The sequence below is a fragment of the Physeter macrocephalus genome, chromosome 13 (genome assembly GCF_002837175.3).
Source record: "Physeter macrocephalus isolate SW-GA chromosome 13, ASM283717v5, whole genome shotgun sequence".
NCBI classification, from domain to species: Eukaryota; Metazoa; Chordata; class Mammalia; order Artiodactyla; family Physeteridae; genus Physeter; species Physeter macrocephalus.
In genome coordinates, this window is record NC_041226.1 from 67,422,349 (window position 1) to 67,447,896 (window position 25,548).

The following is a 25,548-nucleotide window of genomic DNA, read 5'->3' on the forward strand; positions in this document are numbered from 1 at the left end:
ATCACTGTGAAATATTGTTATTCGGGGGATATTTATACTCTCTCTAGACAGTCCATCAAGGAGCTAGAATTTGGTTGATGACCACTTCTTTACTTTCTAAAATCCTTGTCATGACTCTGATGTTTTAATTACTTTTTTACAATGAAAAAAATATCTGATCTTTTTCTGTTATACCATGGTAACTTTGCCATCTTGCCCATGAATTAATTAACAGAGGATCCCATACAATCGAGTTTCAACAAAACTGTACTCTTTTGGGGGAACTATACAAGATTTGCTAAACCAGTAAATGCTATTCATTTGCTAGTTGTTTGGATGTAGGACATCCAGAGTGTCCCCAAAAGCAAATACTAGAAAGTAGAGGCAAAGGAAACAAAAAAGCTCAGTGCCTTGAACAACCTATTTAAGTCTTTCTTCATGTTTCTCAATGATTAAAAGATACCAAATGCCACAACTTAATACCTATTCTTGCAGCGAGAGGTAACAATCTGCCTAAAACTGAGTTGTTTGAAGTATTTATGATCAGCATTTGGTACCTTTTCTTTCACCTTTCCAAAAGTGCAAATATAAAACGTACTACTAGAGACTACTCTGTGAAGGAAGAGAAGTCATCACATTTTTTCAAAAAAGTAAGCAACCTGGATGAATATATGTAATATTTTAGAAGATGTCTAAGGTTCTTCCTAGCTTCTAGACAAATTCTTATCAGTTGTGCTACAATCATTACCATTTGGCATATTCTTTCATGGGTTAGAAAACGCATTTAACCTAGCACTCAGCAAACTCCTGTGAAGATGTTATGTGTCTTTGCTTAACTAACATTTGCATGAGGGCAGTTTTGCAATTCTAAACATGACAGAGGAAGAGGCAGAGGACAAACAGAAAGAAAACCTTAATAGTGTACTACGGTTTTTAGTCTCTTCTTTCCTCCCTAAACTTCTCCCTCAGCCTTCAAATTAAGTATACTACCATAGTGACTATTCCTGGACTGTTCTATTTCTAAATAAGATGACCTAAGAATTAGTTTCACATATGCAGACAAGTGTTTAACATTGCTGCCCACACTAAAATTTAATTTGCTAATTTCTCAGGCACATGTTATAATGAAAGATAGCGTGAGGAAACTGGGTTGTTTATAATTATAGTAATCTGACAAAGATGAAAATCTTTTAAAGAGTTTTCAATTTCATCCAGCTCAATTTAAAAATATATTTTGACTATCCACTCAAAAGACAATCAGTTGGTGGCTAGGCAAACTGAACCTCTAAGTCCACATATCTTGTTATAGTTCATAAAAGAAATGCAATTTCACATAACCAAGTTCCATTATCAGTTCTGGAATGTTACCAGCTCCTCAGTAATAAAGATAAATGTTTATTAATTTCATATTTACTTTCTCCTTTTGAAAGGTATTAATATAAAATTTGAATTGTAGTTTAATAATTTTGGATTTGCAAACCAAAAATGCTCATAGGCTAAATCAACTGGTGAAAAGAATCTTTCTTCATTATCCTATTTCTTCTTTCCCCACAAAAAAGCATCTGTTCAGAAGGTAGCACAGGGACTTCCCTGGTGGCGCAGTGGTTAAGAATCCGCCTGCCAATGCAGGGGACACGGGTTCGAGCCCTGGTCTGGGAAGATCCCACATGCTGCGGGGCAACAAAGCCCGTGCAACATACCTACTGAGCCTGCACTCTAGAGCCCACGAGCCACAACTACTGAGCCCGCGTGCCACAACTACTGAAGCCTGCGCGCCTAGAGGCCACGCTCCGCATCAAGAGAAGCCACCGCAATGAGAAGCCCGCAATGAGAAGACATATAAGAAAATGTCTTTATGGCATCATGAAGGAAACCATTAAGGAAAAGTTGGATAAATTTGAGTACAACTGCAATTAATACTTGCACTAAATGAAATATGACGTATTTTTTTTTATTACCAGGAGACCAGAAATACACAGAAGATGTTTGCAAAGTGTAGAAGACTAGTATTCAGAATGTTTTTAAAAATCTGTAAATGGGGGAGGAAAGCCCCCAAAGAATCCAATATAAAAAACAGGCAAAAGATATGGATAGGCAATTAAGTATATTTGTAATGCTTTTACATTTTATGTAAAAATAAAAATGCTTTTTTAAACATTAATATTCATCATGAATATTTTGGGAAATGCAAATTAAAACACTTTCCATGTTCAGAATATAGAAGTAAAAAAGCAAAGTCCTTCCTCTAATGGCCATTATATTTTAATGTGTGATGGTGAGAGGTTGGTTGTGTTGGTGTGTGTGTGTGTGTGTGTGTGTGTGTGTGTGTGTGTGTGTGTGTGTGTAGGTGTTAAAGAAATAAAATTAGAGATAGCACAGTAATAAGTGCTACGAAGTCATTAAAACAGAATAATGTGATAGAGTGTGACTGCAATGAGAGCTCGGGAGACTGGGCGATAACACAACACATTTGATCTGAAACTTGAATAAGAAAGTAATCAGCCTTTCAAACGAATAGGTTTGAGGGCATTCGTATACGACGCTTATCACTTTGAACTAATATATACTATCAATATACCAAGTAAATTAGACTTCCTCACCATAATACATTTTCATTAAAAATAACTATATTTATGAATCCTAGCAAATATTACACATGATATTGTTGTACAGTTTTGTTTTTTATCCAAGTTTTAAATCTGTTCCAAATATATTATAAAGGAAAGAAATATAAACATGATACTTCCAGAAAAGACACAGAATCTCAATATGTTTTTCCACATAAAATTCACGTGATAGTTGTGTTAATTTTAAAAAATCTTTAAATAACTATTCTAGGGGAAATTATCATGTAAAATCTAGTAAAGAAATTACTATAAAATGTATTTTTTATAGCCAAAATAAGCTTGGACAAAACAAACATGTACCTGAACATAATGCCGAAGAACATAAAGAATTTCCCCATTTTGAGCTTTTTCAGACAACACTGTGTGAAATTTACGAAATGCTCTGGTACCCATTTCTGCATAGAGAATAATCACTGGTAAGTTCTCTTTGTTTGTAGGAAATTTGTGGTCTCCTTTAAACAGATAAGGTCTGGGCCTAAAATGAAAACAAAACACAAACAAGAACTGAAAGTACAGAGCATATGAGAAACATATCATGAAACTTTATAACTTCTACTTATCAAACTTATAGGAATGTACGTATATGCATTTGTGTGTCTGTGTGTATATATATATATATATACATATACATATATATATACACAGACACATACATAAAATCACACAAAAAGAATTTAGATTTCCTGTGGTGACTTTGTGCACAGAACTTCTAAATGACAGAAAAGAAAAAATAAATTTGGTTAGCCCAACACTGAATATTAAAAATATTTTATTTTCAACCAATGTTCGCTATCTTTAAAAATAAAATATAAATGGCAACACGTTTTTCGATGAAATAAAATTTATATTTTCTTCAATTAGAAGAATATAACCTTTCATTATAGCTCACACTCCCTGAAAATGGGCTCCAAATCTTTAAAAAACAAAATAAAGGTACTATGTCATGCAAAGATTATCAGTTCTTAATATGAATAACAACTCATTAAATCCCGAAGGATAATCAAACAAACAGAGCAGTCCTATGGTCTGGCCCTACCATCATAAACAGACTTTGACATCTTATTTTCCAGGCACTATGCAAGATTCTTTATATATATTAGTAAATTCTATCTTCACAATGAAATTAATATTAGTATTAAAGATAAATGTTTTCAAATGTTGGTAATTGGAAAGGCTGCTAATGCTATTAGATAAATCTTGAGGTTGAATATAAAAGAAAAAAATTAGAAGAAATGAAATAGATTTTCCAGAGACAAAGATAAAGGCTAATATAACATTTGTTCATGAGTCTGTAATGGTGAGTGCCTTCTTATACCCTAAAAACACATACCTTTCAAAGTCTGCTTTTTTAATTAACTCAGGAATCACATGGATATATCATAGGTAATAAAAAATTATACTACATGTATGGAGAATTACTCCATAAGAGGAAAAACAGCTTTTAAAAATCGACTAGATTACATTTAAAAATAGAAAATTACATTTCTTGAATTGACTAAGATTATAAAGGGAAATCATACAAATTAGCATTAGTGAAAATGTTAGAAATGGAGTATGAAACATAACCAGCCTTCTGAAGAAAAATTTTGAAATATGTACCAATTTTAAATGCATACACTTATTTACCTTGTGATTCTAGTTCTAGAAATGTATCTAAGATAATATCAAGATAACAGTATAATGATACATGTACATAAAAAATATATGTACGTTCAACTAGATATTGTCTATAATAGAGGAAAAATGTAAAATACCTTATATCTATCACAAGGGGTGGGATAATTAAATGTACTTGTTCATTTAATCACAGTATCATTCATTTGATAAATATCTGAGCATCTACTATGTGTCAGGTGGAAATACAACACTATATAAATGGGTCCTGCTCCACAATGGCAAAGCATAGAACTATATTTATATTTATTTACATGCAAGACATGTAGGGATGTATAATTCAGTGGGGGAAGGTTCTAAGACATCCTTTATAGTACAATAAAATGTAGGTTTTAAAAAAAAGAATATATCTGCATGTGAATATATGTATTTAAAAAGAAAAAAATGTACCAAACTTAACAGAATTATGGGTCATTTTCCCTTTCTACTTTGTATTTTTTCTGAAGTATTTGAATTTTTTTAATAATGACCACATAAAATTTTTTTAACTTTTAAAATGCAGCTTTTGTAAATCAACTATACTCCAATAAAATTTTTTTAAAAAGTAAAAATTAAAAAAAAATGCAGCTTTCCATTTTGGACAAAAAAATGGAGGGTAACGCATATTTGAAATGGCATTTGGAGAGCAGACCTTAATGCTACATTTCCCAGAATCTCCAATGATATTTTCAAAAACAAAAACTCTTAATGAAGCTGAAAACTAATAATAACTTTATACTATAATTTGGGAGTAAAACCCAGTAATTATAAGCTCTACACCGTTTAACTTAGAATCATAACTGATGTCTTCCTACTTAAAACATAATACACCTTACCACTTGGAATACAACAATGTACTAGCCAAAGAGAAAGATAGTATATTTCTTTTTCTCTCTACTTCCTGTTCCATGGTTCAAAGATCCATGGTCTGAATCTGCCCCAAACTTGACAGATATTACACTAAAATGTCATTTATTTATTTGGGAGAAAGTGACAGCAATCGTCGCCATCCTAAATGAGTATAACTTTCTCTCCTCCCTTGGCCCCAGCAAGGAAATAAAAGGAGTTTTTTAGGAAACTGGGACAAGAATACCATATAGTAAAGAAAGATAACTTTGATGCCCTGTGTTATGATTTAAAAAAAAGAAAAAAAAAAAACACGTTCCTAACTCAACCAAAGGCAAAATAAGAAACAATATGAATGCAAATGGTAATACATTAGAACAAAAAAAACAGTATAATAAGTGTATCAGTTATTTCTTTAAAAAATATAAATCTAATCTGGAAAAACTGAAAGAAAATGAAAACTGAAGAAAACTTAGGAATGAGAAACATCTACAGAGAGGGAAAAAATTAAAATGTTCCTATTACTGTGTGTGTGTGTGTGTGTGTGTGTGTGTGTGTGTGTGTGTGTGTAAATACGTTATTTGCTTAAATGAGAAAAAACCACCACCATGGACCAATGTTGATAGTGTGACATAAACCAAGGATTATGTGCGTAAGGTTCACAAAAAAGAAAAAAAAAGATTAACACTATATACATACATATACACATATACATACACACACACACATATACCACATATATAACAACTGTGTGTGTGTGTGTGTGTGTATATATACATATAAAAGACACTATATATATCTATGTATACCCATTTAGCTTCTGTCAGGTTAGGGAATTGATTTTACCCCGCTTACAAGCTAATAAGTTTGCCTTTTGTTGTTTCATGGATCCTGGCAGAAGACAAACTCTTAGGTCAAAAACAAAGAACTTTACTACTCCTGGCACATAAGCAGCATGAGCATTATTTAGCATGTTTGCATCAGTTCCCTGTGGCCCCCGCAATCCATTAGGGTGGAAATGGACCCGCAAGAATGCTACACAAGAATGCTTAGCTGTACGCACCACAGCTAAGAAGCACTGAGTGCGGGGAGCCCCTCATCCTATAAGAAGCAGTAGACAACCTGCTGTTTGTCCCAGAGGCAGACATTAACTCATCCCTCAAAGTCACTTGCCACACACAACCCTGAGAAATGGCCTGGGCACAGACCATTCAAGTCTATACAGTCTTACCATACCCAGAAAGACACTCGGGGCTATGGCAGAGTCCCCCACCACCCCAATAATAAGAAAGCAACCTCTACCCCCAATGGAAACATTCTGTGCCTGCTTTCTAGAAATACAAACATTTAATCCCAAAATGGCACGTGTCACTCCAGTTCCAAAATTGTTAAACTTGCACCTAGTAGCTGCAGCATCAACCACCATAATGTGGCCTAACCCCAGGCTGCTCAGGAGATGGAAGTGTATATATACATTTGTATCATTAAGATTAAAAGAAGGCTGTCCAGCCCACGTGTTTACACATGAATTTGGGGGAGGGAGGAATCTACGCTTAGGAGCTGCCACTGATGGGAGTCAGGCACAAGTCAGACCGAGGACTGACCATGTTCACACAGCATGTAGAGGAATGACAAACCCCACAGCAGGACAGATTGTCAGCCACAGCCACTGGCCGACTCAGGCAGACTGTATGACTATTTTGACAGGCTGCTGTGCTGGACCCAGGATCAAAGAAAACAATCCTTCCCCTTCCCACACCTTCAGAGCCTAAGGTCAGGCGCTAGACTTGCAGTTCCACCTCAGAAGCCATGAAATCAATGTGTCCCATCCCAATACCTACAATTTTACCTATTTTCGAATCATCCTCTATTTATACCCACACCTTTCATCTGGAAGAATCAGGTTCAAGTGAGATAAGAGCATTTTTAAGAAACTTACGAAGACCCATTATAGGCCTCCAGCTAGGCCCCTGTGGTCACCGTAGAAAGACTTGGTAAGCAGTGGACTCAACCAACTGGTTATCTTCATGATCTAGGACCACATCTTTCCAACAAAACAATCCGGGGGCCCAGACCAAAATTAAAGTTTCAATCCTTCAAGCCCCTTCGGGCTGGGCTACCACATGCAGGCCATACCAACCAGGATGATCTGAGGCTGCTGTGGACCGAAGGAAAGATAGATGACACCCAGCAATGGTCACGGTAGAATCCTGAACAAATCCATACAACCTCCTACCTCTTTCACGCTAACCATTTCACAGGAGGTGGCCAAGAGATGGAATCTTTCCGAGCGTGGTCACATCCAGAGATCAAACGGCCTTACTAAAGTCTATGGATCAGAGGGTGAGAGAGGTAGAGTCAAAACTTTTCGAATTAATTTTTGAGGAGGCCATTCTAGTATGCTCAGAAACCAGATGCCTGTGGGCGGTAGAGAATGTAGAATGTTCAGTGAATACTTTTGACTACTGATCTAGTGTTGGTGGCCTCTGTGAAATAAGGTGCATAGCTGTCAGACTATAGATGATCTGGAAAGCCAGAAAAATAACAGTTCAGGTTCAAGGGCTACAGTGGCGCAGCCAGAGTTGGCTGATTGGACTTAAGTAGCAAAACCGTAACGTAAAGAAGTCTCAGCAGGGATGAGGCCCCAAAGGTAGCAGCACCAAGAGCAGGGTCAAACGTGTGACGTAGTCAGTTTGCCAGAAGCAGGTGGTGGCCCAGTGCAATGCGGACGCCTTTACCACAAGACAAAGAAACCATCTCTGGGCAGAAGTCACAGTCAGGTATGCTGTGGTAGATCTTACATCAGAAGCGTGCAGTCCTTTATCGTGCTCCTGTCTCTAATGGGGCATCTTCCACGCAATGGTGGAGCCAGGTAGCAACGGCAGCAATTTGGATGCTGCAGTCTTGACATGCAGCTCGATTCCACTCAGACTCATTGGATAATGGGTGTGGACTGTGTGTAGCTACAGAAGTAACCCAGACTGTCAGATGGGCAGGTGCAGTTTATTCTCACAGTGTACAGCCCCGAAGGGTGGTGCCTCTAATCTGGAAGTCTTCAAGTGTCAGACCAGATAGGTAGGCCACTGGCAACAGCCCAGGGGTCAGTATAAACGCAGCGAGTCTCCTTAAGGAGTCAGGGATTCGTCAGGGCTAAGAGGACTACCTCAGATTCTGCCCACTGAATGCACTGACCACATCTGCTTTTGGTTTTTCATAGCTGAAGCCTGGATGAACTGCAACAGCAGCCCTAAGTCACCACCAGACTGTAACTTAGCTGAGTGTATCAGTAACTTGATCCAGGCATTTAAGGAAACAATTGCGAACTGAGGGCCCCACTGAGTCAGAAATTTTACTTCAGGTAATGGAATGGGGCACTGGGTTTGTCCCAAAGGGGAACTCCCACCACTTCATCATGTAACCCTAAGATCACACAGGTTTAAGTAACTCTTGAATATACTATTTCCACTTGACCAGAGAGACTCGCTGACTCCCTTCCACCCTCTTAAGTCACTGAAGCCTAGTTGACCTGTGCCAAAATGTAAACATCAGGTAGTAGGGTCAAAAGACTGCCTGAGTCAGGGGTTCAGTTTCAACTAAAGCTCAGCAATTTTAAGTTTCTCTTTTTAAAAACGGGTGTACTTGATGGCTGAGTCAGGCAGGTGGCGTCATTGTACTTGGAAACTACCTCTCTGGGCATTGAAGCAGCCATTCAGTCTGCAGCTAAAGTTGTGATTTCCCCCCTCTCCTCCTGGGATTCCATGTCGAGGCTGCTGGACCACCTGGGAGTAGATAGTATATATGTAGTCTCCCAGTGAGAGTATCTCGCTTTAGACTCCATGAGCATTCACAGCATTCAAAGTATATACACATACAATATTAATACCAGTTATAGATTAGATGTGGGAGCCAAAACAATAAAAATAAAAGTACAATGAATTGGTTGAGAGATCATTTTAATTCCCTCTCCCATTATGAGCACCTTCCAAAGCCCACCAGTTGAGTTTAGATGCCTTTTCCTGTAGGAACAAAGATCAAAAGTCCTGCGTGAGGAGCTCTAGTAGCAGTTATCAGAAGACGGCTATCACCCAGCCAGGAGCCCAGGGAGTGCAGAGTGGCAGGGGGGAGAGAGGGCAGCAGTAGGAAAGAAATCCAAGTGTCGAGCTTTCGTCTCCCCAACCCGGGGGCCTTTGTCCTTCCTCCTTCAGAAAGCCATGTGTCTGTCAACATCCCACTCTTGTTTCTAAAAGTGTCAAGAACTATAAAAGGTCTAAGGCTTGGTTTTAGCCTACTTACAAAGTAATAAGTTAGGCTTCTGTCATTTTATGGATTCTGGCGGAAGACCTGAGACTCCTGGGTCAAAGAGAAAGGACTTTTATTGCTCAAAGCACAGCAAGCAGCATGAGCATGATACTTGCTCCCCAAGTTCCACAAGGCGGGCTGTGGGACAAAATATGGAGCTAAATGGATACTACACAGTGGGTGTACGTTGCAGCTGAGGATCACTGTACAGTTTTATAACAAGCAGTAAACAAGTTCGCTCTTCTTTCCAGAAGGAAACGTTACCTAGTTCCTCAAGGTTGCTCACTACAAACAGAACCCTGAGAAATGGTTCAGGTATAGAGCAGTTCAGGTCTTGCATTTTTTACTGGTCAGACCAGGCAAGGACTCACAGAGTCCATGGCAGGTTGCTCTCCCAAACGGCTTGATGTTAACCTTTTTTTAATCTTAATTTTAGATTAAATATCTAAATATTAAATATTTAACTTTAATATTAGGTTCTCTAAGAAAATTATAACATCAGACATCAGATGCCAGAAAACAGTAACAATAATAAACTTTAAAAGTTACCAGACTTCCCTGTTGGCGCAGTGGTTAAGAATCCACCTGCCAACACAGGGGACGTGGGTTCAATCCCTGGTCCGGGAAGATCACAAATGCCGCGGAGCAACTAAGCCTGTGTGCCACAACTACTGAGCCTGTGCACTAGAGCCTGCAAGCCACAACTACTGAGCCCACGTGCCACAACTACTGAAGCCTGCGTGCCTAGAGCCCGTGCTCCGCAACAAGAGAAGCCACCGCACCGCAACGAAGAGTAGCCCCCAATCGCCGCAACTACAGAAAGCCTGTGCACAGCAACGAATGCCCAATGCAGCCAAAAATAAATAAATAAATAAAAATAAAGTTAAAAATAAAGTTACCGAAGTTAACTTTAAAAAATGCACTAGGGGCTTCCCTGGTGGCGCAGTGGCTGAGAGTCCGCCTGCCGATGCAGGGGACACGGGCTCGTGCCCCGGTCCGGGAAGACCCCACATGCCGCGGAGCGGCTGGGCCCGTGAGCCATGGCCACTGAGCCTGCGCGTCCGGAGCCCGTGCTCCGCAACGGGAGAGGCCACAACAGTGAGAAACCCGCGTACCGCAAAAACAACAACAACAAACAAACAAACAAAAAATGCACTAGGAAAAGAAAAACACATTAGGGCTGACAATTTCATAGTCTATTAATTCTTTAGGGGAATAGGTAATTGCTATGCTACACCAATTCTTATAGAATAACATGGTTGCCTAATTCACTATATGAAGCTAGAATAACATTAAAAAATGGCATAAATAGTTTAAATAATAGCTAATCTCATTAAAGTAGAAAAATGAATCTTAATAAAGATATAAGCAATCTCACTTCAACAAAAATTAAGATAATCCCACACCATTAACAACTAGTTCTCCCTAGAAATGAAAAGGTGTAATAGTTTAAAATATATTACCATAATACACAGTATGTCCAAAGAGAAAAACTTTGAATTAATCTTAATAGATGAAAAACAACTGATAAAACAAAAGTTATTTCTGATTTTAAAAACACAGTAAATTATAAAACTTTAAAGTTTTAAAAGAAGGAATGAACAGAAAACGTACTATGTTATCTGTTGAGAGATTCGACATAATAAACATTTAAGTTCTTTTAAAATTAACTAATAGGCTTAATATAATTCTAATTAAAACCCAACCAAGGCTTTTTTGGGAGGCAATTTGGTAGGAGAAAAAGAACTCTAACGTTAGTTTGAAAGCATCAACAAGCGCAAAGAACTAAGAAATTCTGGAGGAAAAAAAAGCAGCAATGAAGAGGAAACTGTCCTGTGAGATATCGGAATTATAAAGCAACAAATACTAACAACATGGTACTGTTACAAGAAACATAACAGTATAGAACAAAGTTATAAAATAGACCATAATATAAATATAGTGAATATAATAATTGACTAGCCACCTGAGGGGAAAAAGATCTCACTGGATCCTTGCCTTCCTAAGAAAATAAATTATAGATAGTTTAAAAGTTTACAGTAAAACAAAAACTTTAAGAAAGCTGCTGGGAAATATCAGTAAAATCTCTCACTCAGGATTGGGAAAAACTGTGTAAGTATAAAAACATACATACATAAAGGACAAATTTGGCTACATAAAAATAAAAGCTTCTCTATATTAAAATTAATATAAATATAAATAAATATTAGAAAGTTTCCGACAAATAAAAGAAGTTACTGTTTAATATATAAAGAACCCTTTCAAAATTAGAGAAACAACTTTAATACTTCTTAAACTATAAACAATCAGGCAGTAAAACATATACTGGCAGGCATTACTCTGTAAAAATCACTACTAAATTAATAATCTCCTTCCTACTTCTCATATTCATTTGCATTAAATACTTGGAAGAAGAAAAAGGTTTTGAATAATGCATTATAAAAAAGCAATTCTATACTACTGTTTTAGTTATTAATTTTTTACTCCCAAGGTATACATTCAGTTTATATTTAAAGAGATATAGCTTAGATAAATCCACAGCTTTGTATGTTTACAGGCATACCTCATTTTATTGTGCTTTGCTTTATTGTGCTTCACAGATATTTCATTTTTAACACGTTGAAGATTTTTGGCAATGGTGTCCAGCAAGTCTATGGTCACCATTTTTCCAACAGCATTTGCTCACTTCCTGTCTCTGTGTCACATTTTTGTAATTCTTGCAATATTTCACACTCTCCACCAGCAAAAAGATTAAGACTCACTGAAGGCTCAGATGATGGTTAGCAGTTTTTAGCAATAAAGTATTTTAAAATTAAGGTACCCACTTTTTCAGACATAATGCTATTGGGCACTCAGCAGACTGCTGTATAGAGTGCAGACATGACTTTCATACGCACTGGGATCCCAAAACGTTGTGTGAATTATTGCAGCATTCACTTTATTGAGGTGGTCTGGAAGTGAACCCACAATATCTTTGAGGTCTGCCTGCATTTGAAGAAACAACTTACGTTACATAAAATACCTCTCTCATATATTTTACAGTATTTTGGTATTCTAAAATCAAAAGCTAATCAAGATAGAATACTGAAAGTACTTATATACTTTAGAGAAGGACTTAGATATATTGAGAGCACATTCTTTAATACACAATGTCTTGGAATATTAAAATCTTTTATTATAAGAAGTTTCTATTTCACCCCTCATCTCTTTTTATAAACCACTTCTTTCACTATAGCCGATCATTAATTTACCTTGAAGTAGCCTTCTTCAGCAGCTTTTTAATCTCATTAACTTTACACGTGTGTTTCTCATGGATAACCACAAATGCATCACAGCCATCTGGTGGAGGCTCATCAGCTGCAATCTAAGATTTCAAACATTACACTTAGCTACAGTAGTTGATAATTACAATATCATTTTTAAAACTTACACATTACTTTGATTAAAATAGCTTACCAACTACTATTAAGTTATTGCTCTAATCAAAGTAAAAATACATAGACAGAATCAAACGTTTTAACAAAATCAACTGTGTAGTAGGAAAACATGCTTTGAAATTGTTGAAAACATCCCATTAAATTAACATTGTCACTACAGTTCACTTCATTGGTGATTAGTCTTCTTAACTGCCTTATCCCAAAGAACTACAAAACTACCTAAAATACTCAATGGTAACAATGAAAATATAATCGATTATAGGCTATGGAACCAGGTATTACGAGTTTGGAGATTTTTAGCTAAAGATATTCACATTAAGATAGATGTAGGTACACTGCTAGCATGCTGCTTTGTCAAATATAGTTTGGGTATTTTTACATACCTGTTGAAACATCTGAATAGTTGGAGAGTATGCCCTTATAGAGAAAGCAAACTTTAAGAGATTGATATGTAAATTGTCTAAAAACTGTCCAGCTTTCCTCAGGATTAAGTTGTAGTAAGAATAATCTGATTCTACAAAAAGAATTCAAAAGAAAAGGATGTTAGTATTTTGTATTCAAAACACTGGCACATCTCTCACTGTATAGCTAATTAAATTGATGTCATATTTTAAGTTTGGAATAGAAGATGTTAGAGCAAAAGGGAAAATCAAGATCTCCAGTTTATTATTCATTTTTATCTTCCAGTGAAGTCCAGGCAATCAATACAAGTCCAGATGAAAATAATCTTGCCATTAAAATCTATTTGGAAGATGCCAACATAGACCAATTCACTCCAAGGTTGTAGTTATAATACATAGATAAGATATAGGCCCTACTTACAATTTAAGAGGAGACTAAGAATAGCAAAGGACTCTATACCATCTCTAGATCAATTCTCAAACAGTAATTAAAAATTATTCGTATAATTATTTGTTTAATGCTGTCCTTCCCATTAAGCTATAAACTGTTAAGGCAAGAATCTTTTCTAGCTTTTCAATTATACCTTTCTACTCTTGGCACACAAAACAGGCATCTAATACTTCTGGAATTAATATTTAAGAAGTGAACAGACCTCTTCATTCTAGGCCAATAATACTTTCTTAATCCAGTAATTTCAAAGAGTCATCATATGAGAGCAGGTGTGCTCATTCACTTCTACTTTAACAAACTATGGGTGATTTTCTCAGGAAGTTATGGTGAGTTTCCCCCCAAGAATCAAAAAGTAAGGCAAGACTTGCCTTCAATAGTAAAAGCAACACAAAAGCAATTAGAGAAGAGATGTAATCTTAAAAATGGATCTTAAAAAAGACATAATAGCTATAGGGTCAACAAAACAGTCAAAATTAATGTAATAATATAACCAAAAAATGACTACATCAGTCAAAAGGACATTGGTTTTACATGAAAACAGAGAAGAGGGTCAACAGAAACAAATGTGAGTAGTGCCTGACCACAGACATCAAAATTTGTCAAGGTCACTGTTAAGGCTGTCTCTAATGTAGTAATGGATACAGGATTCAGGGGTTACAGAAAGTAAACCTATGTATTTTTAGGCTTAACTTGCAAGATAATCATGGATGCATTGGACTATTTTAGCTAATGTTTAAAAATAACTAAATCCATGCTTACCAACTAACCTGCTGATAATGATTTTACCCTTTCAATTTCTTTCACCTTTCACTTGATTTTTTACCTACTGGCATTTAATATACATAAATCACTCTCATCTTTAAAAAAAAAAAGAGCAGCAGCAGTACGTGATGAGTCACACACTGATTCACCTTATTTGCTTCATAATCAGTCTTGAAAGACTTAATACTTATCTCTACTTCCTCAACCTACTGTAGTTTTTATTACTATACCAGTAAAAGTGCTCTCAAAGTCACCACTAATTTTTCTTTTGTTAAAAGCTTAGTATTTATGTTACTTGGTTCTTCTTTAGTATTTGATAATGTCTATCACTTAGCACTTAATATTCCCCTGGCTTTCATGACATCCCACTTTCTAGGTTTTCACCCACCTCCACTGGTCCTCCCTAGTCTCTACTGCATGTTCTTCCTCTGGTTATCTCTTAAATACTGGTGTTCTTTATTTTCTTCTCATTCTATCTCTTTTCCCTATAACTGCAATTACCTTCTTGATGTTGATAACTCCCAAATTCTACCTTTTAGCTTAGATTTTTTTTTTTAACCTAAATCTCTCACTTACATCAGCTTAATGGATATCCTCACTTGGATATTCCATAAGCATTTCAAATGTGACACGTCCAGATGGCAATCTTCCTACCCCAAACCTGGCTCTCAATTATAAGTAACTGAGTTAGAAATGTCATAGCATTTTCTAAAAATCTTCCCATTTAAATATACGAGCAACTTTACTTGTGTAGAACCCATTAAAATCTTGAAGGACTTTGAGAATGAGATTTTTATATGCTGAGAACATGGAGAAGGGGAAATAAATAGGGGTTCTGGAGTCAGATAAACCTTGCTTGATATTCTGATTCACCACACAAAACTACAAAGGTTAGCTAATATCATGCCACTTGAATCTTGAGACATCAATAAATATATAACTCTGTGGAAGACCCATACAAAATGATTTAAAAACAGGCAATTCAATGTTTAAAAGGTCTGAATATGCTGGCACATAATGTAAACTGTCCTCACGAAACGGCAGGAAACTAGCACCTGAATTCAAAGAGTTAATGTTCAACTTTTACAATTTTTTTAGGCAAGTAGATCACTGACATTATTTTTCAGTGGAGGGTATTTAGAGGGTCTCATGGAGATTCAACAACCTAGAAAATTACAAGTAACTAAGGATTTTAAGTGTTTCCTCTAGGATAATGTCTTGAAAACAAATTCAGTAAAATCTGATAGCTTGTGTCATATTTAATTCCTCATATATACCATTTCTTCCTACACCTAACAAGGTCAGCAATGAGGCAGCAATACGCACTTGGCTCTCACCATTATGAACAAGTTCAACAGAATTATAGTTTTGTGTTAGTAATTCTTATTTAATACAATTCATTTTAGGTTCAATCCTGAAACACATACATCTCCTATGCTTAAAGTAGAGTTTAGGTACTCCTGAGCTTATATTCCAACTTGCTAATGACCTGCCACCAGTTTGTCCAGACATGCTGTTTTATTTAGGTATAAAATATGCTGAAAAATTTGAGCAACTTAAAGGGTTCAAAATTTATAAGAGTAATTTTCAAGATTGCTTCTCCAACAGAAAATGGCACCAAATAAGGCCATAAAGCATGTACTGAGAACAACAGATTTGGGAAAGGTGCACTCAGGATTTTAGGTGAGAGCCAGGAAATGTGGTGTTGGATTTTTTAACTCTCATGGAAACCTGACATACTAATCTAGCTTATTTTTACCTCAAATACCAAAATTAAAATTACCAGGACAAATACAAAACCAACGGACAACAATCACCCATTGCTTCACAAGTAGACTCCTAAGTGGTCACAGTTTCCACATAATCTGTTCCTGTGGTCTCTTCCGCTCGTCTCCTTTCCCTACAACCTCGTTGAATCCTATCATCCAAAACTCAACTCCAGCATTCACCACTGGAAAGGCTGTCCTGCTCTCTCTGAAATCCTGACAGGTGCCTCTTAACGCACTTCCATGTTATACCTATCCCTCCCTATTAAAGTTCTGATCACCTAATAATACATGTAGCTGTTCTGACGTCTCCATCATATTATAAGGTCTGGAGAACACAGATCACATTTATTCATCTTTGTATTCTCAGTATCTAAAGCAGTGCATACTGTCTCTCGTGACTCAAATAATGATTAATGAATAATGAAGCTTCTTAGTAAAAGATTTTTCAAAGAGAAAATTACTTCTTTTTGGAAATATTTCAGTTTATAATATCATTAAAGGCATGTCTGCTCCCTTTATCTTAAACCTATCTCACAAAATCATAAAACTGTTGAACTTCAAAGCCACTTAAGCCAAACAGGCTATAGTAAATGAACACTTAAAACATTCAAAACCATTGTTCATCTTACATTTACACTCAGGAATAAAATCATAAACTATTTAATCACCGTAGTAAGACGTTTTCTCTAAGTTAAAAGGCTAAAGAATCCTCTCGAGAGATTCCATGTTAATATCATTTATTCTATTCTCTGTAGAGATAGGAAACTAAGCTTTTTCTTTAACCTTTCTTTATAATAGTTAGTAATTAACCTTTTAGCCTCTGCCGTGAAAACCTAATTTCAGCATCTGATCTTCCTTAAGAGACACATTAATAAACATTAGTTCATTCTAAAAATATATGTATGTATACATAGATATATACTCTCATACATATTTTAAAAAGTAGGAATAACTAAGTCCATTTTCTAAATAATGAAATGAAAGCACACAGGTTACCTAACTCGATAAGAGCAAGTATTAAAAATCTCTCTAAGAGTTCAGAAGTAAATGTATTCTGGCAAAAAAACTTTAGTATTACTAGATGCAAAACTAATACTATTTCAAAGAAATCTAGGTAAAAAGAAAACCGTAATTCAACAATTTCTATTTCTGCTTGATTATAATGAAATATCCAAACACTGCTAATCATATGAGTTTTCTATAACAAAGTATTAGAGCCTTATATTTTTGGAAATGGATGCTTGGAATATTCTCCATTAAGACATTTTTTCAAATTTAATATTCAGACTCACTAACCCAATTAAGCATTTACACTTAAACTTCACCATTAAAAACAATAAACATATCTAATATAGGCACATAAATATTGATACATATCTTGAAAGTTGAAATATGTACATCACCTACCTGTTTGTTTATAAATTGCTAATTCTTGTACAGTTTCCAAAAACTGCCAAAATTTTTCATTACTTTCTTCTGCTATAAATTCACTATTAAAAAAAATAAAAGTAATCAGTTAATCGATGGAAATAAAAAATGGTTTCAATACTATAAACTATATTTTAGAGTCAAATTACAACTTCTAGTAAAAACAAAAACCTCCTCAAATAAAAGTCACTGATTTCCATTTACTATAATGCAAAAAGAGAACAAACTGATGATTCTTACCTGAGGTATCTTCTTAACTACAAGCATATAATCATGACTGGGAAAGACTACATGAGAAATTACTTTTGGCTTTTCCTCTTTATTAGCTACAGCTAAAAAATGGATAATTATTTTGTGTCTCCATGTGAAATGCCCCTGAGAAGTATAATTTAACGGCAATAAAAAGAGTGTTATATAAAAGTAAAAAGTTAAAAAACAGACTGCCTATTTTTCACAACCAAAACCTGGTTTTATAAACTTTTTTTTTTTTTTTTGCGGTACGCGGGCCTCTCACTGTTGTGGCCTCTCCCGTTGTGGAGCACAGGCTCCAGACGCGCAGGCGCAGCGGCCACGGCTCACGGGCCCAGCCGCTCCGCGGCATGTGGGATCTTCCGGGACCGGGGCACGAACCCGTGTCCCCTGCGTCGGCAGGCGGACTCTCAACCACTGCGCCACCAGGGAAGCCCTAAACATTTTTTAAAAGTCTTATTATCGATTATTTTCATTTAGCTACGTATTTGTGTAGACAATATTTTTATTATTTAAACCAGAAAATATCTTAATCAAAAAATTAACAGAAAATTGGTGTATTGCATTAGGTCTTTGGTCTTGAAGCCCAAAGAAACTTCCATTTATCCACAGAGTGTAAGTAATAAAAAAAATAGCCAAAGCAATATAAAGCCTTTTGGAAATAATGAAATAAGTGAAAGATTATTCAGTCCTGTATGAAACAAAATGCAAGACAACTAAATCAAGTAGATTTAACTATTTAAACCAGAAGAGACACAACTACCAAACAGACAGTACAGACTCTTTGTTATTGCCCACCTTATCTTTCTTTTTAGCCTCAGTAAACCTAAACTAATGCTTAATATAAACAGGAAGTATTGAGGACATCCAGACACACGCAGAGTGATAAATTCTTGTGAGTCTGAGATGGTCACTAAAGGGGGAAAAGGAGGCGAGAAAAACTGATTAATTCATCAACATAAACATGACAGACATACAGACATAGGAATTTAAAGCAATAAGCAACTTCAAAGCAACTCTTGCTATTAATGGTGTCCAACTCAATGGCATTAAAACAAACAAACAAACAAAAAGGCTAAAAGCAGAGGAAACTATGGGGAACACTAAATAGGATGTGACCTGAAAAGGACAAGGATGGTACAAAACCTTGAGAAAAGTAGAGCACAACACTTATTTCCTAATTGACTGACCAAACAACTACTGACACGCTCATTTATTGTGCAATCACACGTAAAAGACTTCTTCCATACGGCAGAATTTATACATATGAGTAAATATCATCAGATGTCTCAAATTTCATCGTGTGAATTATCTAAACTATGTATGAGTGAGGCCCTGTATGATCCATCCAGAAGCAAACTTCTCCATACGTGGACCTGTAGAACTAAAAAATTATACGCTTCCAAAATGCAATGGTGAGATAGGTGTTCCAAATTCCAAAGATAGACATTCCAATCCCAAAAGGGAGAAAGTAGAAAGTAAAGGAGTCATCAATCCCAAGCAAGTTCAAATTGCAGCACAAGATTCTGTTAGGTTTTTAAGACTTGAGCATAACTCTCTGTGGCTTATTGCTCCACCCTCTGTGCTGCCTGCCATGGCTTTGCCCTCAGTGTCATTCTCCCTTTTTCTTGAAGTGTAGCACACATTTGCAGCCATGTAGTTTTATCAGCCAACTTCCTGCCTATAGAATTTTAGAAGTCTGGCAGCCTTCTCTCATTTCATCCTCTGTCCCTTTTGATCCAAGCAGGCAGTGTTTCTATTGATGCAACAATCAAAATCCTTGGGGTTCTCCTACGTATCTCACCAGGGTCATGCCATTACACAAGGATCCTCCCCAGATCCTTCTCCTGGATAAGCCCCTCTTTATTCCTGGCATCTGCAGAGATAGCTGAGTGGATCCACAAGTCACACACCTAATCTGTACAACAAAAGATATCCAGCCACACATTTGGCCTTCTTTACAGAGCATGCATTCCCAACACCGAGTTTCCTAATTTTAGCATCCTTTGCAATCTGGATAGGCTGAGAGCCTCCCAAATACCAAAGGCTGCTTCCTTTTTCCTTAACAGTTCCTTTTTCAATTTCTCTCTTTCCTCTTGCATTTTACAGCAACAAGGAGAAACCAGATGATACTTTGCTTGGAAATCCTTTAACACTTTGCTTGGAAATCCTCTTAACTATCCAAGTTCATCACTTACATGTTCTGTTTTCCACACCAATTCAGCCAGATTTCTGCCTATATAACAAGGGTCATCTTTCTTTATTTCCAATAACACATCCCTCAGTTCCTTCTAAGCCCTTGCCAAAAGTGCCTTTAATGTTCATATTTCTACCAACATTTTATTCATAATCATGTAAGTATTCTCTAAGATGACAGAAGCTTTTTCCTACCATGCTCCATGCTTTCTTCTAAGTCCTTAACAGAATCACCTTTAATGTCCATATTTATGCCAACAGTTTCCTCAAGGCAATCTAGGCTTTTTCTACCACGTTTCTCAAAACTCTTCCAGCTCCTGCTAGATTCAACAGGTATTTCTACATTTTTAGGTATTTGTTACAGCAGTATCCCCAGTTCAAGGTACAAAATCAAATTAGTTTCCTATTGCTGCTGTAATAAATTATCAAAAATTTGGTGACTTAAAGCAACAGAAACTTACTGTCTCACAGTTCTGGAAAAGTCCAAAATCAAGGTATTGGTAGGGCTACACTCCCTCCAAGGGCTCTAGGGGAGAACCTTTCCTTGACTCTTCCAGCTTCTGGAGGCTTAAGGTGTTCCTTAGGTTGTGGCTACACCAATCCAATCTCTGTCTCTATTCATATGTCCTCCTCCTCCTTGTATATGTCTTCTCCTCTTCTGTATCTTATAAGGAAATTGGATTTAGCACCCATCCAGATCCATAACAATCTTGTCTCAAGACCCTTAACTTAATTACATCAAAGATCCTTTTACCAAATAAGGTAACATTCACAGGTTCCAGGGGTTAGGATATGGACATATCTTTTGGGGAGCCACCATTCAACCCACTACAAGTAATGGGGTTGGTACATCAGAGTGTGGCTAGATTGTGAAGGGCCTTAACGAGCATCCTACAAGAGTTCCAGTTCTAAGACTCCTGAGGCAAGCAGAAATTGAAACATTGAAACTATCAGCCTAATACTGGGAGAAGTCAGACTGATTTGGAACTGAGTATGAGATCAGATCCATGCAAGCTATGGGAGAAACTGGGGAAAAGGTAGAGGAAGGGGACATATTTTAAACTAGAATACATTATTTAATAAAAACTGTTTTATTACATCTGATGCCACAGAAGTACAATGGATCATAAGAGACTACTATGAACAATTATACAACAACAAATTGGGCAGCCTAGAAAAAATGAATAAACTCCTAGAAATATACAAACTATCAAGACTGACCCATGAAACAGAAAAATCCAAACAGATTTATTACTAATAAGGAGATTGAATCAGTAATCAAAAGCTTCCCAACAAATAAAAGTCCAGAACCAGACAGCTTCATTGGTGAATTCTACCAAACATTTAAAGTAGAATTAATACCAATCCTCACACTCTTCCAAAAAGAGAAGAGGAAGGAACACTCCCAAACTCATTTTACAAGACCAACATCATCCTGATACCAAAACCAGAAAAGGACACCACAAGAAAATTACAGGTCAATATTCCTGATGAACATAAATGCAAAAATCCTCAACAAAATATTAACAAACTGAATACAATAATACATTAAAAGGATCATACACCATAATCAAGTTATTCCAGGGATGCAAGGATGGTTCAACACCCACAAATCAATAAATGTGAAACACCATAATAACAAATTAAGGATAAAAATCATATGATCAGCTCAATAGATGCAAAAAAAAAAAACATTTGAAAAATTTCAACATCCATTAAGAGTAAAAACTCGAAATGGGTATAAAGGGAATGTACCTCAACATAATAAAGGTCATATACAACAAGCCCACAGCTAAAATCATAGTCAGGCACAAGATCAGGATAAAGACAAGGATGCCCACTCTCACCACTTTTATTCAGTTTAGTACTTGAAGTCCTAGCCAGAGCAATTAGGCAAGAAAAAGAAATTAAAGGCATCCAAATCAGAAAGGAAGAAACCAAACTGTCACTATTTACAGATGACATGACATTATATATAGAAAACCCTAAAGACTCCACCAAAAAAAAACTGTGAGAATATATGAATTCAGTAAAGTTACTGGATACAAAAATCAGTACACAAAAACCTGTTGGGTTTCTATACACTAATAATGAACTAACAGAAAGAGAAATTTAAAAAACAATCCTGTTTACAATTTCATCAAAAAAAAATACCTAGGAATAAATTTAACCAAGGCAGTGAAAGACCTGTACACTGAAAACTATAAGACAATGATGAAAGAAATTGAAGACAACACAAATAAATGAAGACAAGACAAATAAATGGAAAGATATTCTATGTCCATGGATTGGAAGAATATTGTTAAAGTCGCCATACAATGCAAAGCAATATCCAGAGTCAACACAACCCCTATCAAAATTTCAATGCCATTTTTCACAGATATTGAACAAACAATCCTAAAATTTGTATGGAACCACAAAGACCCCCAAAATTCAAAATAATCTTAAGAAAAGCTAGAGGCATCATGCTCCTTGACTTCAAACTATATTACAAAGCTATACAATGAAAACAGTATGGTATTGGCACACACAGATCAATGGGACAGAATAGAGAGCCCAGAAACAAATCCACGCATATACGGTCAATTAATTTATGATGAAGGAGCCAAGAATAAACAACGGGGAAAGGACAGTCTCTTCAATAAATGGTGTTGGGAAAACCAGATAGCTGTGTGCAAAAGAATGAAACTAGACCACTATCTTACACCATACACAAAAAGTAACTCAAAATAGATTAAAGACTTGAACATAAGACCTGAAACCATAAAACTCCTAGAAGAAAACATAGGCAGTAGCTCCTTGACATCAGTCTTGGAGATGATTTTTTTTGTAATTCACACCAAAACCAAAGGCAACAAATGCAAAAATAAACAAGTGGTACTACATCAAACTAAAAAGCCTCTGCACAGCAAAGGAAATCATTAACAAGATGAAAAAGCAACTACTGAATGGGAGAAAATATCTGAACATCATATATCTGATAAGGGGTTAATAATCAAAATATGTAAAGAACTCATACAACTCAACAGGAAAAAAAAAAACACCAAACAGTTCAATTAAAAACTGGACAGAATTTGAATAGACATTTTTCTAAAGAAGACATACAAATGCCAAGAGGTACACCAATAGGTGCTCAACATCACTAATCATCAGAAAAATGCAAATCAAAACTACAGTGAGATATCACCTCACACCTGTTAGAATAATGGCTATTATCAAAAAGACAAGAGATAACAAGTGTTGGAGAGGATGTGGAGAAAAAGGAACCCTTGTTTACTGTTGTGGGGAATGTAAACTGGTGCAGCCACTATGGAAAGAAGTATGGAGGTTCGTCAAAAATTTTTAAAAACGACTATCATGTGATCCAGCAATTCCACTTCTGGGTATTTATGCAAAGGAAGTGAAAACACTATAACTGGAAAAAATGTAAGCACTCCTATGTTCAGTGCAGCATTATTTACAACGGCCAAGATACGGAAACCTAAGAATCCACTGAACGATGAATGAAAACAGAAAATGTGGTACACACACACAAATATCATTCAGCCATAAGAAAGGAAATCCTGCTATTTGTGAGAACGCAGACGGACCTGAGGGCATTTTGCTCAGAGAAATGACAGAAAAAATACCCTATGAAATCTTAAAACAAACACAACAACAATAAACAAATGAGCTCATATACAGAGAACAGATTGGGTGCCAGAAGCAGGAAGGCAGGTGAAGTGGGTGAAAGTGGTCAAACAGTACAAATTTTCTGCTACAAAATAAGTAGGTCATGGGGATGTAATGTACAGCATGATGACTATAGTTTTAATACTGTACTGTATATTGTAAAGCTGCCAAGAGAGATCTTAAAAGTTCTCATCACAAGAAAAGAAACTTTTGTAACTACGTGTGGTGACAGACGTTAACTGGACTCATATGGTGATAATTTCACAACATGTAAATACATCAGATCATTATGTTGTACACCTGAAACTAATATGCTACATCAATTATAGCTCAATTTTAAAATGTTTTGGTATCAATATCTTACATATGTAGTGTCACGTAGGGTGACGAAGGCTCTTTTTAGAACCCAAAGCTGTTGCTTTGGTGAACTACAAATGTAACCGGCATTAAAACTTCATGCCGGTTAAAAAATGAAAAAACTGTCAAATTTTGTTTAACTACTGGAATACTAAGAGCAAAATTCAATAGCTCCAAGTTTTGCTTCTCCACAATAAATGAAACCATATGCACTAATCCCAGTGAATGAGATTCTGAAAGAAGTAATGGCTTTGGGAAGCTGTCTTCCCCACAGGAAACCTAGGAGCTGACCGAATAATGGTATTATCTTGAAACCAGGTGCCTCAAATACCGGTTCCTAAAAAGAACTGCCTACATCAACTGAAGAGCTTGCATTAAACGCCACAGTCTACCTCCCGTTCTTCCTTTCCTCCTTCGTAAATGCTAATAAAATCCAAACGAATTAAACAAAGTTTTAAAACCCGTGAGTGAGGCAAAGTACGAAGGCGGGGGAAAGGAATTGCAAGTGAGTGCGACGCACAGGGTAGCAGGGGAGGAGGTGATGCTCTGAGGGTCAAAGCACCAGCGGCGGTGCAAGAAGCTGACTGCCGGCGGGCTAAGAGACGGCGTCCCAGGCGCCGTCGGGGTCCCGGACGCCCGGTGCGTCCCTGCCCCGCCGGACCCTCCCTCCGCGCCGGCTCGGCAGACAGTCCGGCCCGCACTCACCTGGCCTCCAGCAGCAGCGGGGTCTCCGGCCACTTCGCGGCCAAGCTGGCAGTCACCGCCTTGGACGCGGAGGCGGTCCGCGCGCCGAGCAGCGAGAGCCAGAGCGCGGTGGAGCCCAGGAGCAGCCGCACCACGTCGCCGGCCTTCGCCATGGCGCGGAGGAGGAAGCGCGATACCCTCGGACCCGGCGCCCACAGCCCGCAACCACTAAGCTACCGCCGGCTCCTCCCGCAGCGCGGCCGCCCACTTCCGGTGGAGGGAGCCCGAGTCCGTTACTCGGACCGGGGCCTAGCTTGAGCCGGGCGCATGCGCCGAGCGCTCTGGCGCCGTCCCTTGAGCCGCCGAGGACTGAGCCCTGAGCCACGTAGGTGCGGGCGGCGCCGGAATGCTGAGCGTGGCTGATACACCGGCGAGTCTACAACTGGGACCTCCGCTTCTCGGACAGAGGCTCTGGGGCACGCGGCCAGGAGACTGAAGTGGGATTTTGGCCGACTAAGGCTGGCTGGAGATGGCAAAATCTGGAAGCGAAGGCACGAACCAGCGTGGTTATTATCCACATTGCACAGGCGGAAAATAAGGCCTATCAAGGTCAAATACCTACCTCGTGGGATTCTCAAATTTTATTGCATATTCGAGTCACCTGGTAGAGATCTTTTAAAAAGCCCTATGCCGAGACCACACCACGCACCAATTACAGGGGAATATCTGGGGGTGAGA

At 37.2% G+C, this 25,548-nt stretch overlaps 1 protein-coding gene across 2 annotated transcripts in view; it reads right to left on the bottom strand.

Annotated features, from left to right (window-relative positions):
* Positions 1-25,069, bottom strand: part of UGGT2 (UDP-glucose glycoprotein glucosyltransferase 2) — a 167,372-nt gene extending 142,303 nt beyond the window's left edge. For both annotated transcript variants that reach the window (XM_055089472.1, XM_007106999.4), the window contains exons 1-5: positions 24,832-25,069; positions 17,632-17,714; positions 13,225-13,355; positions 12,656-12,768; positions 2,907-3,081 (exon numbers count right to left, since the gene is read on the bottom strand). In XM_055089472.1, the coding sequence (XP_054945447.1) occupies positions 2,907-3,081; positions 12,656-12,768; positions 13,225-13,355; positions 17,632-17,714; positions 24,832-24,983 (654 nt within the window). In that variant the 5' untranslated portion in view covers positions 24,984-25,069. The remainder of the gene's footprint in view (positions 1-2,906; positions 3,082-12,655; positions 12,769-13,224; positions 13,356-17,631; positions 17,715-24,831) is intronic.
* Between the last annotated feature and the right edge of the window lie 479 nt (positions 25,070-25,548).